The sequence below is a fragment of the Sphaeramia orbicularis genome, chromosome 16, assembly GCF_902148855.1.
Source record: "Sphaeramia orbicularis chromosome 16, fSphaOr1.1, whole genome shotgun sequence".
Taxonomy (NCBI): Eukaryota; Metazoa; Chordata; class Actinopteri; order Kurtiformes; family Apogonidae; genus Sphaeramia; species Sphaeramia orbicularis.
This window is the reverse complement of record NC_043972.1, coordinates 21,303,237-21,318,481: the sequence shown is the minus strand read 5'-3', so window position 1 is coordinate 21,318,481 and position 15,245 is coordinate 21,303,237. Positions and strand designations below refer to the sequence as shown.

At 36.4% G+C, this 15,245-nt stretch overlaps 1 protein-coding gene across 2 annotated transcripts in view; it reads left to right on the top strand.

Moving 5' to 3' along the window:
* The window catches only part of LOC115435416 (atrial natriuretic peptide receptor 1-like), a 127,833-nt gene that overhangs the window by 55,150 nt on the left and 57,438 nt on the right, over nt 1-15,245 (top strand). For both annotated transcript variants that reach the window (XM_030157808.1, XM_030157807.1), the window contains 2 exons: nt 4,150-4,263; nt 11,235-11,370. In XM_030157808.1, the coding sequence (XP_030013668.1) occupies nt 4,150-4,263; nt 11,235-11,370 (250 nt within the window). The remainder of the gene's footprint in view (nt 1-4,149; nt 4,264-11,234; nt 11,371-15,245) is intronic.

Below are 15,245 nucleotides of genomic sequence, written 5' to 3'. Positions count from 1 at the left end.
CTGCTGCAGGTCGTCGCTTCAGTGTTTGACGTCATGCGGTCACATAATCTAATTTCCTGGGGTGCTGTGAAGTGTTTCCTCTCTCATCTCCATCTTCATCTCTTCTGTTCTGCAAATTGACTCTCTTATTCTCTACCAACCCTCCATGCACACCAGCAAACACAGCAGACATAACCTGCTGCTTGTTTTCTGTATCTGAAGTTTTAAAGAGATGAAAACAGCTTCTTATTTTTACACATTTTTTTCTTTCTTCCAAATAAATATGACACTGGTACTGCACTGACCACATTAGGTGTGTCACTTTTTTGAAGGATAGTAGTCCTTCTATTTCATTTGAATATTTTTTATTTTACAATGAACACTTTCTGTTCAAGAGGTTCAATTTTGAACAAATACAAATGATTTTTTTCCCTTTATTGTTCACAAGAAAAAATTACAAAGCTAAATTCTTGACAGTTTCAACATGTCATGCCCTGGATGTGTTTAATTATTTCGTTGAAACATCCAGTTTTGACCTTGACGGAACAAATAGAGCATGTGCAGAAGGGCGCATGTGGGTTTAGAGAATGGAACAATACTTGACAGAGTTTAATGACTTAACAGTGATTCGTAATGTAATATATCATAAATGCATGGGGTGTCCAAATACTTTTTTCCACCATTATATAACAGTTGATGACAAAGCATAAACCTGGCATGGTGGTGCAGTGGGTAGCACTGTTGTCTTTCAGCAAGAAGATTCTGGGTTTGATGCACCGCCCAAACACATGCACTATCATCTCCATCACCAGTAGGTGTGAATGGGACGGTGAATGGTTGTACTGGTCACATGTCCAGGGTGTTTCCCCCATTCACCTGTTAGTAGTTGGAATAGGCTCCAGCAGACCCTCCCAAGGACTAAGGCTACGTTCAGACAGCAGGTCTTAATGCACAATTCGAATTTTTTGGTGAAATCCAATTTTTTCGTGTGGTCGTTCATATTACACATCAAATGCGACTTCTATCAGTTTTGAGTATGAACTAAATGCAACCTTGAAGTGACCCGCATGCGCAAAAGAGGTCCTGACGTAATATGTGACCACACAGACGTGCACTGTGTTTATGGAAGTAGATATGTTTTCTCCTCCTATGACACAGAATTGTGACGTTTGTTACATTTTGTAGAGGTAGGTTCAACGTAAAGGTTAGATAAATGCGATCTGGCCACTCAGACTGAAGTCGAATTGCAAAATATCAGATACATGTTGGACTTAGGACCACATATGAAAGTGGTCTGGGTCGGATCTGAAAAAATTGGATTTGTGCTGTTCAAACAGTCTTTAACAGATTGGATACAGGTCACATATGGGCCAAAAAATCAGATTTGGGCCACATTTGCCTGCAGTGTGTGAATGTAGCCTAAATAGGCTCCAGCACCCCATGACCCTTCCAAGGACTATGTGGTTCAGAAAGTGAATGCATGAAACTTCTGAAGCACAACACAAAAGAGATTCGTCCATCTTTAGACCAAACAAGTATCATTTCAGGACTTTAAATGAACCAAACTGAAACTTTATTTTCTGTATCCAACGTTTGATCCCTGATGTCAACTGTTTGAAATGATAAGAAAAACTAAATCAATGCAAAGATTCAGTCTCTGCTAAAAGTGTGGCAGGTCTTGGAGGGTTAATCGATTAATAGCAAAGATAAAAAAAAAAAAAAAATCCTGTATTTTATTCTGTTTCTCGGGTGATTGTTGTGCTTGTGAGCAGGTGGAGGTGAGTGAGTCAATCAGGGTCATACAGCGTCCGTCTGGGTAAATAAAGTTAAAATAAGCTGGTGGATGATCCAGGCTTCGATGCGGGTGAACGGTCACCAAAACAAAAAACAACAGAGGAGCTGCCCTTAAATAACATCAGTGTGTTTAGAGAAGCAGCAGGACGATGAAAGACCAATTGATCGACTCAACAGGAATATATTCTCTTTGACCTGAGTTTAGTCCTAAAATTTATCAATAAATATGTAAAAAGTAATCAAAGGGTTGCTCTGTCCTTTAACTGTCAAGAAAAAGTTTCATTTTATTTATTTCATAGCTTTCTTATTTATTTTTTAATATATTTATATAACTTGGATGAATGATAGACAATCATACCTTGAATAGCAGTTTATCTATTGGTCAATCCATGTGAAACCACCAGACTTAACATCTCTGATTCACTTTTGATTTAGAGAAAATAATGCTAGTCTTTATGTTTTTTCTTTATTAGAATTTTTGAGATAATGGAGCTTTGATAATGAGATGTAACACTGATGTTAGTGTAAAAACGAATCTTATAAAAAAAGATGCCAAGTTCAATATGTCCTTACTTTGAACTATTCATGACAGATGAATGGCATTTTCAGGAGTTGCTCTCAAGTACAAGATGTTTTTAAAACCCTCCAGAGTTGCACTAAAAAGAAATACTGTTGAAGTGGTAATGAGTGATAGCTTTCTTTATTTAATTTGAATCATTGACTTCAAACCAAAGCTACTTCAGTACATACTGTATATTAATTAATGTATGACAATGCAACTTAAACATGATGATGCTGTGGACCTGTATATGAGGAAATCTTCTCTATCTGGAATCATAATTGACCCCTGCACTGAAGGAACAGGAATAATCCTCAATCCATGTCCTGACATTATGGAGGGTTGTTCTTTAGTGCTCAGGATTCCCATAAAAATACCCAAACAGCAAAAATATGGAGAATCTACACTTTCTAATGATACATAGCATGAGAGTAATATGTTTATGATTCAATGAACACTGGGGGGGGGGGGGGGTAGTGATCCTGTGGACACGAGTTAACTTCTGTGAAAAAAGATCTACAGTTGTGTATTTGTTAAATTATAGGTTACCTATTGTGCAGTGGTGGCTGCTGGTCTTTCAGAGAGGGGAAGCTTATTGTCAACTTACATTAAAAAAAAAAAGTCAAGTTATTTAAACATAAATTCGGCCCTCTGTTCCTTTTTCAGAAAATGGTCAGCGACCTTATCGTACCAACTATACAAGAAAATGTTGAAATTATGTTAAATTGAAACAAGGAAGTACAATGAGTGGGTTTTATTTACAGTACAAGAAATGAACAAGTAATTTCATCGTGGTTTCTCTCTCGATTTCACAGCAGAATGTGCGACGGTATTAAACTGAACTGTGTCAAGTGAAGGAGTAGATCTGAAAATAGCTGTCAATCAAACAGGATTCAGCCTTTCGACTGATCCTCCAATCAGCACGTGGAAGATCAGCGTCCAGCCCAGCCAAGCTCCGCCCACAGCTCCATTCACCCCCAGAGATGCTGAGTGTCCGGGGGCGGGACAACATCGTGGCATTTATCCAATTACCATCCAGTTTTGAGGCAATGAAAAAAACTGTTCCCCTCAGTCCCATTGAAGTGTATGGACGCTGAGCTTCTCCGGCCAAATGCACTGAGCAGAGATCGAATGAGAAAACAGCGCAACGGGAATGGAGGAGAAGTGAACATCGAGTCTGTTGATTTGTGATAAAGCTGATTCTGAACGAACTCATCTGTGAGATGAACGTGTTCTAACACATTTGTAGTCAATGAAATGTCAACACAACCGTACATATTTAACCATTTAATTTTCTTAATTTTCGGGGAAGCCAAGCTTCCCTTGCAGTCTATGAGAAATCGCCTCTGCTATAGTGGGAACATTTTCCTAAATCTGGTATTTGAGGTGGATTTACTCTTGTGCTTTTATACCAGTGATAATTGACAAACACAACACCATACTTACAGATGATATTTCCTGTATATATTATTATTATCATTATGTATATATATCCATAGTATCATTACCATGAGGTGTTAATAATAAGAAAACACATTCTTTTTCCCTTTCAGTCTCAAGCGTATTCATACCAGCACATAGTATATTGATACATTTTTATACAATCAACACCTCTCATGCTTTCCTTACTCAAACAAAGGGTCAAAGTGCACAAAGTGATGTATATTACACAGTTAGTAAACCCCTTTAGTTGTGCTGTATAAATAAACCCGATTCCATTGGACATGACCTGCTTATTTGGTTTCAAGTTGTTTATGTGCTGACATACGGTGACTGTTGATGAGGTTATTTGACAAAGTTTCCACTTCTTCTTTCAGAGTGTGAAGATCCTGACGTACAGAGAACCTCAGAACCCTGAATACAGACAGTTTGTCCATGACCTGAAGACAGATGCCCGCAGGATGTTCAACTACACCATAGAGGACTCGCTGGTGAGATTTATCAACATCGCACTCTGTGAAGTCAAAGCATATAAACGCATCTACAACTGAGTTAAACTGAAAATGTGAACAAAAGTAAAAGACTAGTTCGAAGAAAAGGAAGAGTTCATCCTCTGAGGATGATACAGGATAATTTAATATAAATGTAAAAGACCCTGTTGGGCTTGAAGTGTTAAACAGACAAACACTATGTCATCCCGCTGGTCAACAAAGAAACATTCAGATTCAACTGGAGTAAATGGAATTATACAAGATGTACCCGTCCATTAGAGCAGTGGGAAACATCAACAACAAAGGCATGAAGAAGATATTATTATGTAAATGTGTAATTAGAGTCAGAGCTGTCAGTGCAGTGACTGCTGTTTGCAGATGTCCCCCTGTCTCTGCACAAAGCATCAACACACACACACACACACACACACACACACCTCTGTATCTGTGTGAGGACGCCAGGTAGCTGACAGATATAATCCCTCCAGTGTGTCCTGGGTCAGCCCTGAGGCCTCCTCCTGGACAGACATGCCTGAAACACCTCCCCAGGGAGGTGTCCAGGAGGCATCCTCACTAGACGGCTGAACCACCTCAACTGGCTCCTCTCGTCATGGAGGAGCAGTGGCTCTACTCTGAGTCCCTCCCATACCATAAACAAAACGTCTGTTTACATCCAGAGCCGGGAGGTACCTTGGGCATCTTCGGAATTTTGTCACGACGTGCATTGTGGGAAACAGAGGCTCGCACAGCCACCTGACAGCGGCAGCGCAACCATATGATATTATATGGATGAAACAAACATGCGGAAACATCTGAAACGCGGAAACAGCTGGAGGAATATACATAGAGGGAAGGGAGCTGCTGCCATTTCCGCCTCATGTCTTAATCAGTTGCCGCTGTCAGGTGGCTGCGCAAGCCTCTGTTTCCCACAATGCACGTCAGGACAAAATTCCGAAGATGCCCGAGTTACGTCCCGGCTCTGGATGTAAATACACGTTTTGTTTATGGTGGATGGCACTTCGAAATTGTTCACCGTAATGCAAGAGATTCAAGTGAGTAATCACAGAAAGACTTACAGATTTGTGATACTTAGGCTATGACTGAGGTTTGACAGATTTGATGAAAAATTGGTTACAAAAGTCCCCCGCACCTTTAATGAACCAAAGTGACCTCACAGGTTCCAGATGGACTCTCCTCTGTGTGACCGCCCTCACACAGACAGAGCAGAGGCTTTGAGATTTCAATAAAGGAGACACCTGGATATGAAGAGGTTCTGAGCACAGGCATAAATAATAAAAAGAAAAAAAAAAAACAATAGGTCGTGATATTTTCTAAAGGACAGGAGGTCATTCAGTTTGTGGTTTGTCGAAGTTTTTACCTGCAGAGGAGGTGGAGATCAACAACACAATACTGGTGTGGTGGGTTTTTCTCAGACAGTTAAGGTCCAGAATAAGAAGTGTAAGAATGTGAACCTTTGCTTTTCATCCTTTATGAAAGTAACCATCCAGCTGCTGAATATGAGAAACCAGACACTTTCCCTCATCAGCTCTAACTCAAACACATGTAGCTGCACTTTGTTCTGTATCTGCTGAGTGTGTGTGATGTGTTAATAGGACGCTGATGGAGGCTAATGTGGTTTACACACTCAGCACTGCACACACCAACACACATGTCCTTTTACCTTAAGTGGACGTTTATAATCCATAAAACAGTATTTTTAGTCTCTCTGTGTTTTTTTTTTGTTTGTTTGTTTTTTTGTTTTGTTTTTTCCAGTTCAGTTTGCATTAGTTTTATGACAGATTTTGATGTTTATTTAGATGACAGTTTCAGTTTCAGTTTTATTTAGATTAATTGCTTAGATTTAGTTACTATAGTTTACTATAGTTATTTAGTTATAAAATTGCCCGAATACCAAAAAGATGACTTCAATCAAAAAAAAATATTTTCAATCAAATAACTCACTTCAATTAAAAAAAAGCCCTTTCAATCAAAGAAAAAAAGTGTTCAAATGGATTCAAACACTTTTTTTCTTGACTGAAAAGTTTTTTGTTTTTTTTTTTGATTGAAGTGAAGTTTTTTTGAATGGAAATCTTTTGGGTTAAAGCAACTTTTTTTGGATTGAATAACAAAGACATAAATGTACCTTCATACCATTTAGTTTTTGTTACATTTTTTTGTTAGATTTAGGCTTAGTTTGATTCTTAATTTGATTAATAAATCAGTTTTAGTCAAGTTTTTCTGTAGTTTCAGTCTCAGTTTTAGATTTATTTAGATAAATTGATTACTTTTAGTTCAGGTTTTCATTAGTTTCAGTCTTAGCTTGAGTTTTATTAAGATGATTATTTTTAATGGAGTTTTTCTGTCAGTCTTAGTTTGAAATGTATTCAGATGAATGCGCTAATTCTAGTCGAGCTAAAAAGGTGGTTTTGTATAATTTTCCAAACTACTGGTTTTTAAATTCCCTGTTTATTGCAAATGGATTTTATTTTGTTCATCACAAACCTTTAATATTGGAGGAAAATGAAGACAAAGCTGATTTTACTTAAACTGTGTTTTATTTGTGTTTAATTCAGTTTTAGTTTCAGTTTTAGTTGAACTATAATAACCCTGGTCTTTACATCCAGATACAAAATGACTGGATCCATGAATGATGGTGTGAATTCCAGTGTTTTATACAGTCAGTTGTTGTATTATATTGTCAGATTTCACCTACTCTGAGTTAATTAGTTCTATGTCAGATTTAGCTTGTGTAAAATAAAGACTATTACCATGACTGTTTCCCTTCTCAGAAACTAACACTGACTCTAATTCAGTAGGAAACAGGTTAAACTGCTGCTGTTGTACACTGATTGTCTTTTAATCACATTTTACTCTGGGGCCATTAACAGCTGCAGACACTCAGCTCTACTTACACTGTAACATCTGCAGCACTCAGACTGGAATCAATGCATGATAACCCATAATCCTCTCTGATACCGGTCACTTGTAATGTGATGATCTGGGTGTTTGAGCTGCTCGCGCTGCTGCAGAGTGATTACACTCCAGTCATTATGTCATGAATGGGCCAGAGCCTCTACTGAAAATGGCCTCTTTGGAATCAATACCCTTTGTCTGTTGTGCATTAGAAGTGATGCTAAGTATCTGAAAAGAGGTCGTAATATGACGCTTTAGGGTCAGATCTTCCCACTATTTCACTGTTATTTTCTTAGAAGTATTCTGTGTAATTCCTGATCAAAATGTATCATTTAAAAGGTATATTAAATGTTTGTTGGAGTCGAGACAGGATCATTCAAGACTCAACCAAGAAGAAAAACAGAGACTTGGTTCAATGGTGGAATATGTATTTAGAAATAAGTAGACTGCAATTAGACAAGTGTATTGGTTTGATTACATGTCCTACAAAGCGGCACTTCAGTGACATTATACAGACATAACTGTCAGGGATTAAAACACCTCTGAATGGGATAACATCATTTCACTGACTTCATCGAAAAGGACAGAGTCTACAAGGTGAAAGAAGAGGAGATGTTTTTTGTTTACTTTTGTTCATTTTTGATCATTTTATTTAATATTTTCTTACTTTACTCATTGGTTTTGAGCATTTTGTTGAATAATTTCTTCATTTTTTGGTTGTTTTTGCCCATTTCGTTTAGTCATTTTTATTCATTTTGTTGAATAGTTTGTATATTTTTGAGCATTTTGTCAATTTTCTTTTCATTTCATTGGTTTTTTGTTGTTTTCTTCATTTTGTTGATTATTTCGTCAATTTTGTGGTTGCTTGTGATCATTTTGTTGAATAATTTGTTCATTTAATGATTGTTTAATTGTTTTAAATATTTTGGGTTTTTTTTTGTACTTTTGTTGTTTTTGTTTTTTATATATTTATTTATTTATTTGGCAATTTTTATTTTTTTGTTGAGTAATTTGTGTCTTTTTTGGTTGTTTTGTTCACTGTCTAATTAGATTTTATTTATTTTGTTATTATTACCTCCGCCAAGGAGGTTATGTTTTTGCTGGCACTGGCTTGTCTGTCTGTTTGTCTGTCTGTGTGCAAGACAACTCAAAAAGTTATGGAAATGTTGATATTGGCACAAGGAACAAATGATTAAATTTTGGTGGCGATCGGGGATCGGGGGGGGCTGCCACTGATCTGCCTTGGCGGAGGTCTGCACTTTCCGAGTGCTTTTCTAGTTACAAATACTTTGGTTCATTTTGCTCCTTTTTCATTGTATGGATTATTTTGTTCATTTTTGTTCCTTTTTTGTTCATTCTTTTCTTTCTTTCTTTTCTTTCTGCCTTTTTTATTTCATGTATTTTTTCATTTAGTTTTTTTTACATTCATTTTGTTGATTATTTTCTGTATTTTTTGTAATTTTAATTCATTATGTTGGATATTTTATTTAATCCATCTGTTCATGTTGGTGCTTTTACTGCTTTAGTGCTTTTTCTTTTTTGATGGATTCACAACATCTCTGGGTTCTTATTCAACTTTCTTCTGTATTTTCACAAATACAAGGAGAGATGACGGAACAATGCAAGGTTAATTTGAGGATTTTGATGAATTGTATTAGTTATATTCATAATGTAAGTCTCTGTAAGTCGTGGGTCCCACATTTTCCTACAGAGCATCAGTTTTCATATAAATATTATGAATATCGCTGAATGAAATCTATTTTTGGGTTCCTGTTCTCATTTAGTTTTACTTTAATGCTGGCCTTTTGCCCAGGCCTGTCTCATTTTTATTCCAAACAAGACGTTTTTACATGGTTACCAAAATGAAAAATGGAAACATTAACACCAGAGCTGTAGGTGCTCTGAGCTACAGCGAAAGATTAAAATAACACATTTTAGTTTTTGGTTGTAAAAAGCTGCAGGTCTGACATGAACTTATGACCCATGATCAAGCTCAAATTAAAAGACCGGGATGATGATGCCGGAGTGTAAAAAATACCTTTCAGTGGCCTGCAGCTGTGAGGGAACAACGTGAAACCAGAGAACATATTAACAGATGAAAATAAAAAAGATAACAGTAGCAGGGCAGGTGCTGCTGCTGTTATTTGTCCTGTGTGATTACATTTAATGAGAGTCATCCAGAACCAAAAAAAAATCCCAGAAAACAAGAACACCAGGACAAACGGGTACTTCATGTGCCACATTTCTTCAAAAAGGAGAAATAATCAGTAAATATGTGACTTGTGCACATGTCATGTACATTGTCGGAAAGGTCTCAGTGCCGTGAATGTGAATATGTGTGAGAGTGGCGACAGTGGCGAAAGGCGACCGCGTCACTGGCGATTTCGTCCCCATGCGCCCACTGCAGACTCAATAGGCCCTGGGCCGGCTTTACTCGGCTCGGGCCTAATAATAGACCTTATATCAGAGTAAACAACATAAAGCAGTGTCTGATATTACATAAACCTGTTTCCCCAAAAAGAAACAGGTACAATTATGAGACTGTCTCTATAATGTTTCCAGTTTCGGTCAGTAGCTATAATTATAAATATAAATATCAAATCCTTATTTCTTTAGAGTTTAAAGGCTGAGTTTTGGTCCTGAGTGAACGTTAAATAAACCAGATGGCTCTATGTGGATTTTAATACAATCGTAAAAGACATAACTAGGAAAAAATATGTCAAAAAAACCCACACAATTATAATGCAATTGTAACATGTACTTATTGTTTTAGTACTGCAGTATATAATATAGTACACGGCTAAAATTTACCTAGGGGGTCAAATGAGTGGCCATTTTTGTCAAAAAAAAAAGTTGTAAGAAATGCATAGAACTGTGTTGAAATAATGCTAATACATTTGTGCACAGACTACTGATATTATTTGACAGTGGAAGCTATATTTTCAGAAATATGGGATTTTGAATAGCACGTGTATGTGAAAACTTTTGCTGGTGGACGGACGTGACATTACCCATGATGATTTGGTCAGTACCAGTGCTTTATTAGTAATAAACTTATAGACTTACTATTGCTAATTCTCCTCTTATTCATAAATGTTAGTATTGTAGATCTAAAACAATAACAGCTGACACAAAAACACAAAATGTGTCAGTGGACGGATGTGACATGGTTGTTACAGATCCCATCATACTGATGCTCGGCAGCCATGTCACCGTTTACACTAATGATCCCTGTGCAAAAACTAGGATCAGAATTATTTATTGTCTAGTTTATCATCAAACTAAAGAGTAAATAACAATATAGAATTGTTATTTCTTTATAAAAATGCTTATTATTAGAAAACTGTTGATTTAAAAAGTGATGTGTGACATTCTTAATGTATGTATTGGTGTAACATAAGCAGGATGGATCAGCACCATACTCCATATTGCAACCTGTAAAAATAAAACACATGATATGTAGTATGTAATCTTGTAAGAAAAATTAGGGAATCTAAAAGAATAGAATATTTGTTTTTCAGGTAAATTCAGTTGAAATGTAACTTGGCCATTTGTGACATGAAAATATAGCATTAATAGTGATGAAATTGGACATTTTTGACCTGAAAACATAGTTCATATGACCATCAACATGTTGCAACAGAACTGAAATCCTGTAAATTTGCATAACTTGCATTTACCAACACAAAGTTCCTTTGGGGATTCACTTATATTGATTTCTTATGCACAAAGACATAAATAAGACCTCTAAGCAAATTTTAGCCGTACAGTACTCCAGATTTACAGCACAGTGAACCTGATTTCAGTATATCTACATTAAGGGTAAATCTAACCTTTATTGACAGTTTTTTCCGTTACATAACAGTTAAGTATTACACAAAAAACAAGTCTCTTCATGTTTTCAGGAACACATGTCTGAGGTGATGTTTTGCTGTTATCTTCAGTTTGTAACTCTGTGGACCTGTTAAAGTGTGTGATAGTTGAGTGTGTACATCACTGTTAATGCAGAGGTGTGAACCACAAAAGTAAACACATCAGTGCTGCTGTTTATTTCGCAGATGAACATCATCGCTGGAGGTTTCTACGATGGCCTGATGCTCTACACTCACGCTCTGAACGAGTCGATGACGGAGACGGGAGGTCGACCCCCCGGAAAAGACGTCACCAAGAGGATGTGGAACCGAACATTCCACGGTCAGTTCACCACATCTCTGCTGCGTTAGACAATGAATCCAAACCAGAGCAGCTCCAAAAACCGTGTCTTTCATTCACTACAAGCAGTAATTTAACTTTCATTCACACTCAGAGTCAAATTAACGCTGCAGGTTACACAAGAGATCTTAAACCTTTGAGGTAGCGTGTGTGAAGAGCTTCTTTCCAGAATGAATCCTCTGACACCTACTTGTCTCTAATGACTGCTGACACGGGGGTCGATCCCATTACTGGAGGCTGCTCAGATTATTATATGTGAGGACTGCTCTTCAGACTGTCGTTCTGAGAAGAGACCACAGTTTAGATCCGGTTCTATTTTGTATTTTGCTCCACCCTTTAAAGATAAAACTTCCAGCTGTAATTCTTACCTGACCTCCTTTTATATCCTTTACTTCTGACTTCCAAAAGTGTCTCTCCACCGTTCACCAGGGTCATATTAGTCTTGTTTGGATTTTCATCAAAGAAATCCATGTAAAATTAAAACTTTTTCATATTTCTCTATAAAAAAGGTCATATTTGCTTTATTGTTTTCTGTTGTAATAACCTCTCAATTTATTCTCACACTCACCTGCACGGTCACTAAATGAAACAGAGGAAAACAACTGATATTAGTGTTGAAGAACTGGGGAATAGTTTGGTTTAATACTGATCTGAGGATATTGTTGAAGGGGTTCTATGTATTATTAATATTCCAAATTCTCATCAGGGGAAGTCATGTACCAAACCAAAGCCTCTAATGAATCAACACTATGTATCCACAGACTGGCTCATTCACTGAATAATGTATAAAGCTCATTGTTTACACACATTTTTATTAATGTGAGTTTTCTTCTTCAAACTAAAACTCGTTGCCAATTATTTTGACAGTCGTTCAAAATAACACTGTCGTATAATACTTACATGCTGTATCAGTTGATAGTTTACATATATAGCTCTATTAAAGCTATATTTGAAAGTAGAAATACTACATGTGGCCCCTTTAAATTGACAGTCCTTTTTCAGATGAATTAAACTAAATTAAATTAAATTAAATTAAATTAAATTAAACCCTAGTGACCCTAGTGAGGATAAAGCGTGTTCAGAAAATGAATGAATGAATAAATTAGATTGAATTTCTTTTAGGTGTAAAACCTCACCATTAGTTACTCGCTGACAACAGGAATCATCTCGGTCCTTATACTGCATCAATCTGCAATATTTGCTAAATATGATGCTGTTGTTGCGTCTCTAGCCTGGTCTCAGTTTCCACAGTGATCTGGTCTTGATCTCAGCAAAAAATGTAATATTTTCTGGTTTAAACAAATCAGTCAAATTCATCCTTTCTGTAAAACTGGAACCTTAAATTACTTTAATAAAATTACGACTTTATGGCAAAAAAAGAAAATAAATACAGACAAATGCTAGTTTAGAGACTTTGACATGCGTGCTGACTGATATTTAACCTTGTACTGCATCAGATAATACTTAAACACATAAAAATGTTGTAATCTCTTTTCTAATGACTTCAAATTACTTAAGTAATATAAATGTTCAAAGAAAAATACAAAATTTAAGCAAGTTGTGCTTATTAAATGCAACAAAAACACAGTTACTTAACATATACTGAATAAATAAAGTAACAGTTAGGGAAGGTATGTTAAGATTAGTTCAGATTGACAGGAAAGTGTGTAATACACACACATTTCTTTGTGTTGCCCTATTATGAGAGTTATAAAATAATTAGACAGCGTCTGGACCAGGGTGTTCTATTGTTTTATTCTTGGACGGTGTGTTCTGCACACAGAGAACACAGGTGGTGTTTGTTCATGTTGAGACTCGACAAGGACATGTCTGTCCTTTGTTTTTTGTTGCCAATAATTGAAAAGCTCCTGTTTATGCAAATGCTGATAGAAAGTATTGTTATGCTCAACAGATTTATGACCAGACTGGGTTCAGGTGCGTGTTTGTGTTTTGTTTTTGGCTGCAGGTCGTCATGGCAGCAGCTGGAGTCTCTGGACTTTATATCAGACTATTTGCTGCTGAATATTAATCCGTTGTATATTATCCTGTAGGGAGAGAATAGAGGTTTTAATACTTTATGGGCTAAAATTAGACCAACAAATACTGCGAGTTGCATTATTCCTTATGTTACAGTGTATAATCCACATAATATATAACAGCTACAGAATGTTTACACTGGCAGTCACACTGGTTTAATGGAAATAATGAAGCTCATCTACATATGTGACCCTCACACTAATATATAGCCCAGTTCAGACCAGAACACTCACAAGACAACAAGACTAAACCATTTCAGAGCACAGGTAAGCGAAGGTTTCAGCAGTTTGTAGGGCCGAGCTGGTGTGAAAATGTTCAAACTGGTGTGATATAAACAGGATTTCCTTTATATACACTGAGCAGAGGCAGCAGCACTGCACAATTGTATGAAATACTTTATCAGGATGTTGCATTTACATGACTTCATAAGGCGGGGAAGTCGTCAAGGGGAGTGAGGAGAGAAGATTATGTGGATTTGACTAACACTGTGTCTGTTTAACTAGTAATAAAAGTATATCAGGTTTAGAAAAGACTGATATCCTCAGTGTTTTAGTCATGCGTTACCTTTGTCCTCTTCAAAATGGTCTTTTCTGTAAAATCTTTTGGCTTGGTTTAAGCCTCTCCCTGTATAATTTGTGGAGTTTTTATTAACTTCTTGTTATTGCTGCTTCACCCTCATGTCAGGTTAAAGCCTCTGTGTCTAATCCGTCCAATACAGTATTATCCACAGTTTTAAGTGCAACAGACACAATAGCACTGGTCTACAAGTAAAACGCTGTCAGAATAAAAGTAGTTACACTTTACCAAATTTGAGTCACTAATAAATAAAAAAAAAATCAAAAATGCTAGTTGGTTGTAGTTTGTATGATACAGTCGTGGGTCAGAATGTGAAATTCTGAGAATTAATGAGAAAATGGGTTTTATTCAAATTGAATGTTTGTGTCAGAGCTATCAGATCTACCTCAAAACAGTGTCTGCACATGGCAATACATTCACTTTACAGGTTGTTTCTGGTGGAACACTTATAAATCAGTTGTATAAATGTACATAAACCAACATGTATGTGTCATAACACACTATTATATATATAGAAAACATGTGTTAACCAGCACTTTTTCAATTAGTTTTCTGATTAATCTTATTAAATTATGTAGGATTTAGCACATTTAATGTCTGAGGCAGATATTTTCTGTAGAGCAGTGTAGTTTGTCTGAGCATTTGTACTAATTTGTGGTTGTCATTGTGCTGTTATGTAGATGGAATAAAAACAGGGTTCCTACAGGTTTCTACACGTTAAATTTAAGACTTTTTAATACCTTTTTAAGACAACTTGGAACAGAATTTAATGTCCATTTCACAGCTTATTTCACAGCCATGCTGGAAAACTTCATGACTCCTAGATTTAGGAAAATCTATTTATTTACTCTAACACCTCAATTCCCATGTACCGTTCCGAGTCATTTCTCACCAGGGCCTGCAAAATTAGTGATAATTGGTTTCTAATTTCAGTATAAATTATCAGGTTGAAACAGGTGGAACCGAGTAGACCAACGTTACTTTCTTTGCAGTTTGGACATTTCCCAGATACATTTAAGCACATTTATGGCAGTATATGGCAACATTACTTAAGACCTAACATATCAGATTCAATACTTTTTAAAGACTTTTTTAAGGTATTAAATGCAGATTTGTAAATTCTAGACTTTTTAAAACCCTGCGGACATCCTGAAAAAACAAACAAACAAAAAAAAAAAACCCCAACAACATGGGAATACAGTATCTGTTAAGAGAACTAGTTGCAACACTGTGGACAGGCATGA